This window comes from Oryctolagus cuniculus, chromosome 17, assembly GCF_964237555.1.
Source record: "Oryctolagus cuniculus chromosome 17, mOryCun1.1, whole genome shotgun sequence".
Taxonomy (NCBI): domain Eukaryota; kingdom Metazoa; phylum Chordata; class Mammalia; order Lagomorpha; family Leporidae; genus Oryctolagus; species Oryctolagus cuniculus.
Window position 1 is genome coordinate 38,764,458 of NC_091448.1, and position 14,262 is coordinate 38,778,719.

Consider the following 14,262-nt stretch of genomic DNA (forward strand, 5'->3'; position numbering starts at 1 on the left):
TAATATACAAAGTCCACAAAAACAAGCAGCTTTTATTGCAGTATTACAAAACACTTCTCATTTTGGCAATATTTTACAACGCACTTAGCTTCAAGGGCTGGGAAGGAGAAGGATGGAAACTAAAAGGGGAAATTTCAACGGACATTTCTAAAAGAAAAATTGTCCCTGCCCTCCCACCCAAATAAAAATCCAAACGTCACTTAATTTCACTACCCAAGAGGAGGCCACGAGGAAAGCAGCAGGCATAACTCTGGCAATTTCACTATGGATCATGTCAGAGACCAAGGAACATTCAAAACAGTCATCAGTATGGTCGGTTGCGCTGATCATTTCTGTAGTCGTTTCTAGGAATGAAAAATAAACAGCCGGGCTAAATTGTAATTTCCTACCAAGGTAATAAATGTTTCTTCAGGGTGCTAGTGACTGGCATCAGCAAGACAATTTCTGTTAAGGATGACACTACATTTAATTTACATCTGTAACCCTAGGAGCATAACTTGCCTCATTTATCAGCTTGAAGACCCACAAAGTTCCTAGCGTAAGTTTTACTTTCACCGTTAAAATTTTTCCATCTAGAATGACTCCAAATCATGCTAATATTTCAGGAGGTCAGAACCTATGCTAATTCCAGTGTTCTAAACACAAGAGTGACATAGTAGAACAAGCAAGCACTTTCATGTATGAATTCTGGATCTTTCACTTACTATGTGACCTGGGAAAATGTGATCACTATGTGTCTCTGAGTCTGCAAAAATGGGATTTAACAGAAGAACTAGAACTAAAACATAGAAAGACATTTTCCAGCATTTGCCATGTAGAGAAAGTTTTCATTACATAGTAATTATGCTAACTAATAATTACTAACAGCCAACAATTACATAATGCTTACTATGGACCACCTACTGTTATAATCTAAAACAACACTACTGGGGCAGACATTGTGGTACAGCAAGTTAAGCCACCACCTGGGAAGACAACATCCGCTGTCAGACTGCTACTCTACTTCCAATCCAGCTTCCTGCTACTGTGCTTGAGAAGGCAGCAGATGATAGCCCACAAACTTGGGTTCTCGCTACCCACACAGGAAATCTGGATGGAGTTCCAGTCTCCTGGCTTCAGCTTGGCGCAGTCCCAGTTGTTGTGGACACTTGGGGAGTGAATCAGCAGACAGATCTCCTTGCCTGTGTGTGTGTGTGTGTGTGTGTGTGACTCCACCTTTCAAATAAATAAATAATTCTTAAAAAATAAAACAAACAAAAACACCTAGGGGGCTGGCACTGTGGCATAGCAGGTAAAGCCACTGCCTTCAGTGTCAGTATCCCATATGGTTGAGGGTTCAAGTCCTGGCTGCTCCACTTCCAATCCAGCTCTCTGCTACAACCTGGGAAAGCAGTGGAAGATGGGACAAGTCTTGAGTCCCTGCACCCACATGGGAGACCCATTAGAAGCTCCTAGCTCCTTGCTTCAGATTGGCCCAGCTCCAGCTGTTGCAGCCATTTGGGGACTGAACCAGCAGATGAAGACCCTCCCTGCTGCCACCTCTCTCTAACTCTGTCTTTAAAATAAATAAATAAATCTTTAAAAAAAAAAAATTCTATGAATTCTGAAAAGCTACTAGCAACCCCATTTTACAGATGAGAGTACTGACACTGACCCTCTAAAACATTAAGTAACTTATCTAAGGTCACACAGATAGGAAGTGGTGGAGCCAGAATTTAAACCCAGACTGTCTTCCAACTTCATGCTCCTAACCAAATGCTATACTAATTCTCACTACCCTATACTGTCTCTGGAATACAGATCCTTAGTGTAATAACTGAAGTTATTTTACATCACTGGACCTTCACCTGTTTCTGCTTCCATACTATTCATATGCACAGCACACTCCATCGGTAGTTTTCATCTGGAAAAGGAACCAGAATCTCCAAAGAAAGAGCTACAGGGTAGCACACAATTTGGAAAAAAATACGTCCACAGAAGATGTGCTTTCCCCTCATTTAGGTTAAGACTCTTGAATCACATAGTTTTACATTATTATCTCCCAGATTCAACTACATTTAGCTACCAAGAAAAAGTAATATACATGCATACACCCAAATATAGATTTTGAGTAAGAATTTCTGAAGCAAAATAAATTTCTGGGGCAATCTGGTAAAAAGTTTAACAAGTGAATTCTAATACTCACCTTCCTCCCATTTTGCCTCCATAGCCACCTCGATCTCCTCCATAGCCCCCACCTCGGTCTCCTCCATAGCCGCCACCACTCCTGTCTCCGCCGTAGCCTCCACTTCTGTCTCCACCATAACCACCGCCGCCACCGCCGCCACCACGGTCTCCTCCGTAGCCTCCCCTACTTCGGTCTCCTCCATACCCTCCTCGGTCTCCTCCATAGCTCCCTCGATCTCCTCCGTAGCCTCCTCGATCTCCGCCATAACCTCCTCGGTCTCCACCATAACTTCCTCGATCTCCACCATAGCTGCCTCCTCGGTCTCCGCCATAGCCACCTCGGTCTCCGCCATAGCCCCCTCTGTCTCCGCCATAGCCACTGCCTCGGTCGCCACCATAACCGCTTCCTCGATCCCCACCATAGCTACCTCCTCTGTCCCCACCATAGCCACCCCCACTTCTGTCCCCGCCATAGCCACCCCCACTTCTATCTCCACCATAGCCACCACTTCTGTCTCCACCATAGCCACCCCCACTTCTGTCTCCACCATAGCCGCCTCGGTCTCCACCTCTGCCCCCACGACCTCTATAGCCCCTCTCTCCACCGTAGCCTCTCCCCCGGAAATCTGCAAGATAGAAACGCACACCAGTGAGGCCAGCAAAATAACGTAAAGCTTCCTTAATGCTAGTCAGAAGATAAATGTCATGCAGAAGCTATTAAAGAGCTGACCCAAAGGGTTGACTTACCCCCTCCTGAGGGACGAGAGTCCTCTGGTCTAGGCTCATTGCACTGATTACAAGAATTCCTTCGTGCAAAATTCATATTTCCACATGACCTGAGAAAGGACAAAAATTAATGTTTCTAAGATTGTTTCCAGTTTCCAGTGGATTCAGAACTACTCTTGCACCCTCTAACTCCAATCCCAACCCCTACTTCCAACACATGAGATACTTACGGATTGGGACAAACCCAGTCTCCACTTTTGGGATCTCCACCTCTCCCCTGAAAGCCTCCTCGGCCTCTGTATCCTCCACGGCCTGGGGATAATGGGACAGCAGGGGAGAAGAATCAACAGCAGACATTAAAAGTACCAGATGAAAGAAGTAAGAGCAAGTGCCCATCAATCCACCAATACCTAGGCAGCCGTCCCCCACCATTAACCCCTTATAGCACGACTTTGTAATTCTTTGATTTGAGGATTTACTTTAACATACAAAGGATAGAAAAGATCCTAAGCACACATTATAATGAAAATAATACACTAAAAAAACCTTCAGTTCACTTAATATGCTACTTAGTTTAGTATCTCAATAATAAGCTTAAGAAAGAAGAAAAAATACAATTTTGAGGAAAATGGGCTCAATAGAAATAAAGAAGTAACCAGTAGGGAGCTTAAAAACTCATCAGGTCTAACTATCTAATTAGGTAACATTTAAACAACTGCCTCCTGATTTCAAAAAAAAACAACAAACTCCTATATAGCTTCCCAAAGAGATGTCTACTAGCTTCTCCCTACTACTTTTTTAGCTATTACCCACCCTCATTTTTTTTTTTAAAGATTTATTTATTTTACTTGAAAAGTCAGTTACACAGAGAGGAGAGGCAGAGAGAGACAGAGAGAGAGAGAAGCCTTCCATCTGCCGGATCACTCCCCAGATGGCTGCAATGGCAGGAGCTATGCTGATCCAAAGCTAGGAGCCAGGAGTTTCTTCCAGGGCTCCCATGTGGGTGCAGGGGCCCAAGGACTTGGGCCATCTTCTACTGCTTTCTCAGGCCATAGCAGAGAGCTGGACGGGAAGTGGATAGCTGCATCTCAAACAGGCACCCATATGGGATGTTAGCACCGCAGGCGGCGGCTTTACCCACTATGCCACAACGCCAGCCCCCTCACCCTCATTTTTTAAAAACTATTTATTTATTTCAAAGGCAGAGAGACAGAGAACTCCCATCCAATGGTTTGCTCCTCAAGTGCCCATAATAACTGAGGTTGAGCCTGGCCAAAGCTGAAAGCAAAGAATTCAATCTAGGTCTCCTATGTGGGTGGCAGAAACTTATTTGAGCCATCACTGCTAACTCCCAAAGTTTGCATTAGCAGGCAGCCAGTCAGGAGCCAGATCTGGGTATCAAATCCAGGTACTCTGATGTGGCACACAGACATTTAATAAGCTAAATGCAGCCCCTCTCTCAACCTCTTTTTAGGACAGATGGAAAGCAACTTAGTGAAAGAAACGGGTAGTAGCAAGTTTACAGAACATGGACTCAAGTTCACACTCAGTATACTATGCAGGCATTTAAACAGCAAATATCTTACCTCGCCGCCCACCTCCACTTCCACCACCTCTCATGAACTCAGGTCTTCTGGTGGCAAAGGACACTTTAATGATGTTGCCATGGAATTCTTTTCCTAATAAAAAAGAAAACAGTTTTGAAGAAATGCTACTCCACATACAAAACTATCTTAGAAATGTTTAGTTTCAGGAGAGTAACTGACATATCCTTACAGAAATTCAAATGTACTGGTGTTACAAAGAGTTACAGTGCTAAAACATGATATAATCTACTGAACTGAATAGATATGTCACTGAGTTAGTCACTTCTTACTATAGTTAAAAAATTCCCATCTAATATTCTTACATGAAAAGAGCCAACTATAAACAAGAATACCACATCATTTGTTTTTTAAAAGGAATGTGTGTATGCATGAGCATATACCCATATATTCACAAATGCTTTACACCAACGTACTTCAAAATCTGTTGAAAATACAATTAGGGGCAGATGCTGTGGCTCACTTTGTTAATCTTCCGCCTGTGGCACCAGCATCCCATATGGGCTCTGGGTTCTAGTCCCGGTTCCTCCTCTTCCAATCCACTCTGCTGTGGCCCAGGAGGGCAGTGGAGGATGGCCCAAGTGCTTGGGCTCCTGCACCCCCATGGGAGAGCAAGGGGAGGCACCTGGCTCCTGGCTTCGGATCAGCGCAGCTCCGGCCATAGCGGCCATTTGGGAGGTGAACCAGCGGAGGGAGGACCTTTCTTTCTGTCTCTCTCACTGTCTAACTCTATCTGTCAAATTATAAAAAAAAAAAAAAAAAAATTAAAACATAAATTTACTTTGGTGCAAAAAAAAAAAACTCTGAAATCTATGCAGATGAGCAGTCTTCAAAATGTTGATGTGAAATGTGTTACTATGAAAAAAACATGCATGGATAGTTTCTGTGAAGTACTCTTGTGAATGAACTGCTTGCTGTACTTTACTGTTCAGCAGGGAAAATAAGATCACCAGGGGTCAAAGGTGGAAAACAAATTCATTTTTTTGGTTTTTTTGTTTTGTCGGGGCGCCGGATTCTGTCCCGGTTGCCCCTCTTCCAGGCCAGCTCTCTGCTATGGCCAGGGAGTGCAGTGGAGGATGGCCCAAGTACTTGGGCCCTGCACCCCATGGGAGACCAGGAGAAGCACCTGGCTCCTGCCATTGGATCAGCGCAGTGTGCCGGCCGCGGCGGCCATTGGAGGGTAAACCAATGGCAAAGGAAGACCTTTCTCTCTCTCTCTCTCTCCCTCTCTCTCTCTCTCACTGTCCACTCTGCCTGCTTAAAAAAAAAAAAAAAAAAAAAAGGCAACATGAAGGCATGATGGGGGCTGACACTGTGGCACAGCAGGTAAAGCCACTGACTGCAGTGCTGGCACCCCATATGGGTGCCGGTTTGAGTCCCGGCTGCTCCACTTCCAATCCAGCTCTCTGCTATGGCCTGAGAAAGCAGTGGAAAATGGCCCAAGTCCTCGGGCCTATCTCCTGCATAGGAGACCCAGAAGAAGCTCCTGGCTCCTGATCGGCACAGCTCTGCTTGTTACAGCCATCCTAGGGAGTCAACCAGTGGATAGAAGAACCACCCGCCTCTGCCTCTCAAAATAAATAAATCATTAAAAAAAAAAAAATTGTGCCTACTTCATTAATCATAGTAGACATTCACACAGTAACACACATAAAATTAGGGTGCACAAAAATGATGAATTTGTAGTAATATGGACAAATGTCTACACTAAAAGGTTAGATGAAAAAATATGAAAGAAAACTGTACTTGGAATATTATGATAAACTTGTAAAAGTATATTTTAAAAGACTAAAGGAAAATTAATAAAAAAAATTTGTCAGTGGTTATCTCTGAGTAGAAATTAACCGATAGAAACTTTAGTAAGTTTTTCCATTTATCCATATTTTCCTATTTTCTTTTTTTTTTTTTTTTGACAGGCAGAGTGGACAGTGAGAGAGAGAGACAGAGAGAGAAAGGTCTTCCTTTGCCGCTGGTTCACCCTCCAATGGCCGCCGCTGCAGCCGGCGCACCGCGCTGATCCTGGCAGGAGCCAGGAGCCAGGTGCTTTTCCTGGTCTCCCATGGGGTGCAGGGCCCAAGCACCTGGGCCATCCTCCACTGCACTCCCTGGCCATAGCAGAGAGCTGGCCTGGAAGAGGGGCAACCGGGACAGAATCCGGCGCCCCAACCGGGACTAGAACCCGGTGTGCCGGCGCCGCAAGGTGGAGGATTAGCCTATTGAGCCACGGCGCCGGCTCGATATTTTCCTATTTTCAGTGGGAGTAAAATGTCTATGTCTTTTAAACATGTATTAATCTTAGATTGAAGAAAAATTAATCTAAATTTTAAAAGAGTCAACCAGACCAACACTATTACCTATATCAAGTTGGCATCATGTGAAAGACATGATAGAAGGAAATATTCTAGATAAACAAGGATAGAACTCATCACATTTCTAAAGGTATATAAAAACTCTAGCCTACACTACAATGATTTCTTCAAAAGTAAACCTGAATAGAACCACTGTCTCCTCTGCCACATTTTGACATCCAGACTAAGAAACTTTTATCCGAACTGTATGTAGAAAATTCTATGATTGAGACATACCATCAAACCAGTCAATAGCTGCCTTAGCAGAAGGAGGGTCATCAAATGACACTGTTGCCTCGCCTTTTGGCTTCCCAGTATCCTTGTCTGTGTAAAGATTTATCATTGGTTTCCCGGTCTTCTTGTTTGTCTGAAGAAAAAGTTGATATTATCATTATAAGAGTAAGTGATCATACAGCATTTATATATTAAAAAAATTTTAAGATGTGTTGATTTATGCATTTGAAAGGCAGAGTTATAGAGCAGGAGAGAGATGTCTACAACAGTCAAGGCTGGCACAGGACCCAGGAACTTTTATTATGGTCTGCCATGAGAGTGGCAGGGAATCAGTCACGTGAGGGATCATCTGCTACACATTAGCAGGGAGCTGGATTGGAAGCCAGCTGGAGTACCTAGAACTTAAACCAGAACTCTAATATGGGTTGTGGGTATTCTAAGCAATGGCTTAAAATCCACTGTACTACATGCCTATCCCTACAGATTTATTTTGTAAAATAAATTCATACACCTATTCTACAAAATACTGTTTCAATAAAAACATAAAGGGCCAGCATTGTGAGCAGCAGGTTAAGCTATCACCTGTGATGCTCACATTCCAAATGAGCATGAGTCCTGGCTGCTCTACTAGCAATTAAACTCCCTGTTAATGTGCTTGGGAAAACAATAGAAGATGTCCCAAGTACTTAAGCCCCTGCCATCCACATAGGAGACTCGGATGGAGCTCCAGGATTCTGATTTTGTTGTGGCCTAATCCTGGCCAGCAGTAGTGAACCAGCAGATACAAGATCTCTTTCTTTCTCTCTGTTACTCTGCCTTCCAAATAAATAAAATAAATCTTTTAAAAAAATAATAAAAAGTTATCTAAAGGTTTGAACAAGGAAAACTTTCCCAGCTACATTAAGTGAAAACCAAGCTATAAATATGATACAGTATACTGTTTTATCTATGTATAATTTATATAAATCCACAAAAAGTGAATGTAGGCACTGCCTCTTGTAAATATATATATCCTCTAAAACACTTTGAAGTCATGAATGATGTTCATTGAACAAATCAACTGATTGCCTCTAAGAAGTATTCTGGGATTTGGCTGGGATAGGAAGAATGTTTTCTTATCAAAAATGATTTTTTTTTACCTATTAAATGTTTAATTAATTTCTTAAAAAATTTTAACTCCCCAAGAAGGAAAAAAGTAATTCCACAGACACCAAAACAAGGATAAATACAAACATATTTCAAGAAAGTGCTACTAACTACATAACAGTCTATAAGGTGCTTTCTAGATGAACAGAGAAAATATATGCATAAAACAAATGGTGCAAAAGACAAGCAAGCTTTCTCTCTCTCTCTCTCTCTCACTGTCCACTCTGCCTGTCAAAAAAAACAAAAAAAATTAAAAATTAAAAAAAAAAAAAAAAAAGGCCGGTGCCGCAGCTCACTAGGCTAATCCTCTGCGCCGGCACACCGGGTTCTAGTCCCGGTCGGGGCACCAGATTCTGTCCCGGTTGCCCCTCTTCCAGGCCAGCTCTCTGCTGTGGCCAGGGAATGCAGTGGAGGATGGCCCAAGTGCTTGGGCCCTGCACCCCATGGGAGACCAGGAGAAGCACCTGGCTCCTGCCATCGGATCAGCGCGGTGCGCCGTCCGCAGCGCGCCGGCCGTGCGGCGGCCATTGGAGGGTGAACCAACGGCAAAGGAAGACCTTTCTCTCTCTCTCTCTCTCTCTCACTGTCCACTCTGCCTGTCAAAAAAATAAATAAAAAATAAAAATTTAAAAGAAAAAAAGACAAGTAAGCAATTATAAAATAACATGCTATAAATTGGGCTAGCATATATAGTAGGCATTAAATAACAAAAAATATATATACATATTAGTAGCAACTTGATTTTGTATATACTGGCATCTCAGAATCCATAAAATGGTCTCACAATTTTTGGAGTTAGGCAGACTTTACTTTTAGAACCCTACAGTTGAAGATAAACACAGACAAGGAATAAAAATCTTCAAATATTTAGCATATGTAGCAAAGGCCTACAGACACATGTAAGCATGTATACCAGATTATTTTTAAAAATCAACTCACAATGGAGTATATAGGCTTCTTTTGTAATCTATGTAAATTAACTAGGATATATTATTATGAAATTTTCTATTTAAATCATACTCACCTTGATAATCCCTATTTGTTTAAAGAACTCCCCCACTTGATCTGTAGACACACCCTCCCCAAGTCCTTGCACAAAGATTGTGTTGTTATCTGAATTGTCAGATTCTGAATCTAAAGGGAAAAAAAGTTATGGTTAATTTTCCTCATTCCTTGGTTTATTGCATCTCATCCAGTAATCAAGATCATTTATTTTCCAATATTCCACTATTCTGTAAGAGCAATACAAAACTCTTACATAAACATGCAACATGTTCACAAGATTTATTTGGTAGCAGATCAATTATTACAACCAATCTCAGGTAAAGTGGATCAAGGCCACGCTGTGTGAAATACACATAGAACAATTAAGGGATATCTTAAGATCTTGCTCTTCAGATTCATACACTAGACTTTGGCTCGCGAAGGGCTGAAGAGATTATATTTAAATTGGTATTCCTTCTCCTGGAAAATTCTAATTCTAATTAATACTTTTAAGCCTCCCTAGTAGAAAAATCCCCCAAATCTGATATTCTGGACTTCCAAGCAAGCCAAGCAGAAGTGCTGGTTTCCCATTCACTGTAGTAAGCTTTTCATATATCAGAGGGTAGGAGCGCCTTGTACACACACCTTACCTTACACGTACATTTTTGGATTAGTACAACAAAGTAAGAAAGATGTACAAAAATTCAGTCCATCAAGGGATAATTCAGAAATTGCCATCCATATAGAATACTTTGGCATCTTAATAAAAACAAAAGTTCTGATTTCAATATATTTAAAATTTTTTGGTTCAAATAGATTTCTAACCACTAAATTTTAACTTTAAAAAAGGCTCCATGGTAAATCTGTAGCCTTGAATTTCATTTAAAAATAAAAAGCCACAAAAAATTTGTGACCTTTACCTAAATATGACAAATCCTTCATGTATGAACTCAGGGGTTTTTAGACCCATTAGGCAAACTATCATTCCAATGTAGGATGCTTAAGTACAGCCTCTCTAATTCCTCAATGTTACCAATTCTTTCAATAAATTTGATTTTAAAAAATTAAATAACTAATGCTAATTAGCAGTAAAAATTTCAGTATTTCTTCAAAATAGAAAAAGTAGAGCATGGGAAAAGCATAAACAGCAATTTTCCCCAGTAACTTTCCCATCAATCCCCCTGAATTTTTCTTTCTGGCATGTCTTTAGAAATAAAGTTTCCCAGTTCTGGCTGCACTAGCATATTAAATCTTCCTCCTGTACTAATCTCCCTAAGTATACACTTTTCCCTTCAAAAAATGGAAAATTAACATTTTACTAATTGCAAAATTATAAACTACCATAAACCTTACCAGCATCTGGTCTGGGTCCATAATCCCTGTGACCTAAGGGAAAAGAAAAGAAAAAAAAAGCTATTCAAGGCAACTCATTTGAAATCATTAAAAAATAGTAATAATAATGAAGGCATGAAAAGTCAATACTTCCAAATCCTTGAAAGTCAACCATCACAGATTTACAAACTATATAAATTAAGTTTTACTAAAAGTTTAAGAAATCAATATGAATGTCAACATTTCCTTAAACTTGTCCTAGATGGCACCTGCCACTTGCATTATGCTATTGTCACTTTTGTTAAGCTCTGGTTGTGAAGGCTGATTGGAAGACCCTAATAATTTAAAAACATCATGTCAGCTACCTTTATAAAAAACATAGTCAAAATCCAGTGAAGGTCTCATTCATTGGTCACCACAGACTCTCATGCAAATTCACTGTGTTGCAACCTATTGGACTGTCTGAGATAAACTTTGGCTTTTTAATGTTTACTTTTATATATATATATAGATACATAAATAATTATTTTTTAAAGCACACAACACACACCAGCCTCAACAGAGTAAGAAAGGGCTTAGATTGCGTCTGCGGGATATTGGTGGCTTTTAGATTTATATAGCATTTCCACTGAAACATTTTGGGATACTCAGCACTTACCACCAAAATTTTTGAAGCCACCGCGGTCACCACCACTGCAGAGGAAAAATTGAAGAAATGATTTCTTCCTTAAGTCTCTAATGTGCTGAGCCCTGGGCTCAATCTACACTTAACTGTCACAAGTAGAGCGCCTAGGAAAACAGTAGCACCACTAACTTTCCAGTAATTTCCATCTGATAGACTTCAAAATGTTGTTTCCGTCTAAATGGTTTCCCAGGGATCTATTTCCATAAGGTGCCTTTTCAAGCTTATTTGTTAACATATCTACTATATGCTTATTTAAAAAATTTCCCAATCCCAAGTCAAAAGGGTACTATTCAAACTGTTAACTTAAAGCTGGAGGCACAGCATGAAGAATGCTAAACTAGAACAAGCATACTATCCAAAGAGATATTTTTTAAATATGTAAAAAAAGAAAAAGACTACAAAATTGTAAAACAAGGTTAAGATGTTTATAATAAAAGGAGAGATAAAAACTTGGATATTAAATTCTGCTGAGATATCAAATAGTGGGTTTTATGAGATGAATTTAAAAAAAGCAAGGTACAAATATACACAAAAGTGAATCTAAATGAAAATAGTCTTAAAATTTCAAATAATTCAGAAATCTGATGAGGACAAAAAAACAGCATAACTTAAAATTGCCCTCCTACTTCATACCAACTAGATCTTTTTACATAGAGCTATTGAAGTTCATGCTTCCAAATGCTCTGTACGCCGATCAGTAGCACACATTAAAGACAGAATGCAACATACTCTATTATTGTAGCTGTTCATAAAAGGCCTTTATCTGGCAAATTTCCAGTGTAGTAGGTCAATGGTACTTGTGTGTATAGTTTTATGTAAGAAATCTAAGGTGTCTCTTATCAAGAAAGTCTTTAAGTATCCATCTAGTAAAAAAGTTTGTTCTCTTGACTGAACTACATTATCTTCTAAGAGTAATGTGCTGACATGGAAATAAATATACTCAAAGTTTTCAGTGATAATATCTGATCTTCTACTAATAATCTTATTCTACGATAACTCAAGAAGCTAATCCAATACACAAATGTCTGTCTCCCTTACTTAAGAAAAAACCTCTATTTTAGTGATTACCCTACATTCCAGATGGCTTTTTTGAGTCATCCTGAGAAAAATCAATAAATGAGAAGGCATTCTCCCTTTATGATAAATAACATACTACCTTGATGTGCACATACTTCCCACTGCAATCAACCTAGGTATAGTCACATGTATTTTAAGTTGCTTGTAAAATTTTCATACAACTTCCAAGAAGCCATTTAGAGAATAAACCTATTTCAGGGCTATATGAAACTCGTGTCCTTCATAAACATACAATTTGCTATTCTCTAAAGATTCTGACTTCAGAACAGTACCCAAATCTTCTTACACTCCTAAATAACATACATATCACTGCTCAATCCTTTAAGAAAGGGAAAACAACAGTTCTGAAGATTCAACTGCTGAAAACCTTATCAGAAATCAAGGTTCCATCAAAGATGATGCTTAGATCTCCAAAAAGTGATGAGACAAGAACTAGTGCCCACACTCTAATGTTGATGTTCAAGTCCCCATAATAGAGTAGAATTTTAAAGTAGGAAATTGAAGTCACTGTGAATACAAATAAAGCTGGGAGTGATATCTCTTAATTACCCTTAAAAAAGACAAAATTGTTTATTTGGCCATGACGAAAATATGCAGTTTTATACATCAGTTAGTTCCCGTAATTTCCATTCTAGCTAGCAACATAATTTTTTACAATAAAAAGGCATGCCCTTGCAAAAAGACATAAAACAAACAATACTTGGAAAGGTTTATGATTTCCCACTGCTCCATAAAATGACATTTTAAACTTGTCATCTTTATTCAGTATTTCCTGGGAAAGAAAAGCAGCTGAAGACTTAAGACAATGGCCAAACATATGGAAATACTGAAAAAGAACCAAACCAAGAAACTCAAAATATACTCTTTGTTATCACTAATCAACTCTGAAAATTTGGACAATTATTCTCCCTGGGTTTCAGTTTCCTCCTTTACAATCTACATTCTTAGTATGCAAAGGGTACAGGGTAGGCATCTGGCTTAGTGGTTAAGATACCCACATCCCAGGGCCGGCACTGTGGCACAGCTGGTAAAGCCGCTGCCTACAGTGCTGGCACCTCATATGGGCGCCGGTTCGAGTCCTAGCTGCTCCATTTCTGACACAGCTCCCTGCTAATGTGTGTGGGAAAGCAGCAGGAGATTGCTCAAGTGCTTGGGCCACTGCACTCACGTGGAGACCCAGAAGAAGCTCTCAGCTTCAGATCAGTCCATCCCTGGCCATTGTAGTCATTTGGGGAATGAACTGACAGATGGATTCTCTCTCTGTCTTTTCCTCTCTCTTTAACTCTGCCTTTCAAATAAATCTTTAACAACAACAAAAAAATAGGATGCCAAATCCCATATTAGAGTCCCCGAGTTTGAGTTCCTGCTCTGTCCCCAACTCCAGCTTTCTGCTAATGTGCACTCTGGGAGGTAACAAGTGATGGCTCAGGTATTTTGGTTCCAGTGATGGCCTGGCCTAGCTACAGCTGTTGAGGGCATTTGAAGAGTGAATCAAGGGAAGAGAGCTCTCCATTTGTCTGTCCGTCTTGGTGCCTCTCAAATAAATAAAATAATGTTTTGAGAAAAAGGTAAACATAAACAAATGCATAGCCTAGAAGCTTCTCAGAAAAGCAGGACCTCAGGCCTTAATGAGATCTACAGAATCTACAGAATCAGAATCTGCATTTTAGTAAGATCCACGAGGAACTCATATGATCATTAATGTCTGAGAAGCACTAGTAGAGATGAATTACATGAAGCTTTCTTACACCTTTAAATGTAGTGCTCACTACTAAACAATTAACAGAAGATGTGCCTGTGATTAAGAATCTTTCCAGGGCTGGTACTGTGGTATAGCTGGTAAAGCCACTGCCTGCGACACAAGCATCCAATATGGGTGCTGGTTCGGGTCGTGGCTGTTTCACTGCCTATGCAGATCTGTGCTAATGCACCTGGGAAAGTTGAAGATGGCCCAAGTGCT

The 14,262-nt window shown here is 40.3% G+C and overlaps 1 protein-coding gene across 1 annotated transcript in view; it reads right to left on the minus strand.

Annotated features, from left to right (window-relative positions):
- Window positions 1-5: 5 nt before the first annotated feature.
- TAF15 (TATA-box binding protein associated factor 15) overlaps window positions 6-14,262 on the minus strand; it is a 37,194-nt gene continuing 22,937 nt past the window's right edge. The window contains exons 8-16 of the mRNA XM_008271137.4: window positions 11,199-11,233; window positions 10,562-10,594; window positions 9,249-9,358; window positions 7,082-7,211; window positions 4,479-4,571; window positions 3,123-3,204; window positions 2,914-3,002; window positions 2,186-2,792; window positions 6-344 (exon numbers count right to left, since the gene is read on the minus strand). Coding sequence (XP_008269359.1) covers window positions 305-344; window positions 2,186-2,792; window positions 2,914-3,002; window positions 3,123-3,204; window positions 4,479-4,571; window positions 7,082-7,211; window positions 9,249-9,358; window positions 10,562-10,594; window positions 11,199-11,233 — 1,219 coding nt within the window. The 3' untranslated portion in view covers window positions 6-304. The remainder of the gene's footprint in view (window positions 345-2,185; window positions 2,793-2,913; window positions 3,003-3,122; window positions 3,205-4,478; window positions 4,572-7,081; window positions 7,212-9,248; window positions 9,359-10,561; window positions 10,595-11,198; window positions 11,234-14,262) is intronic.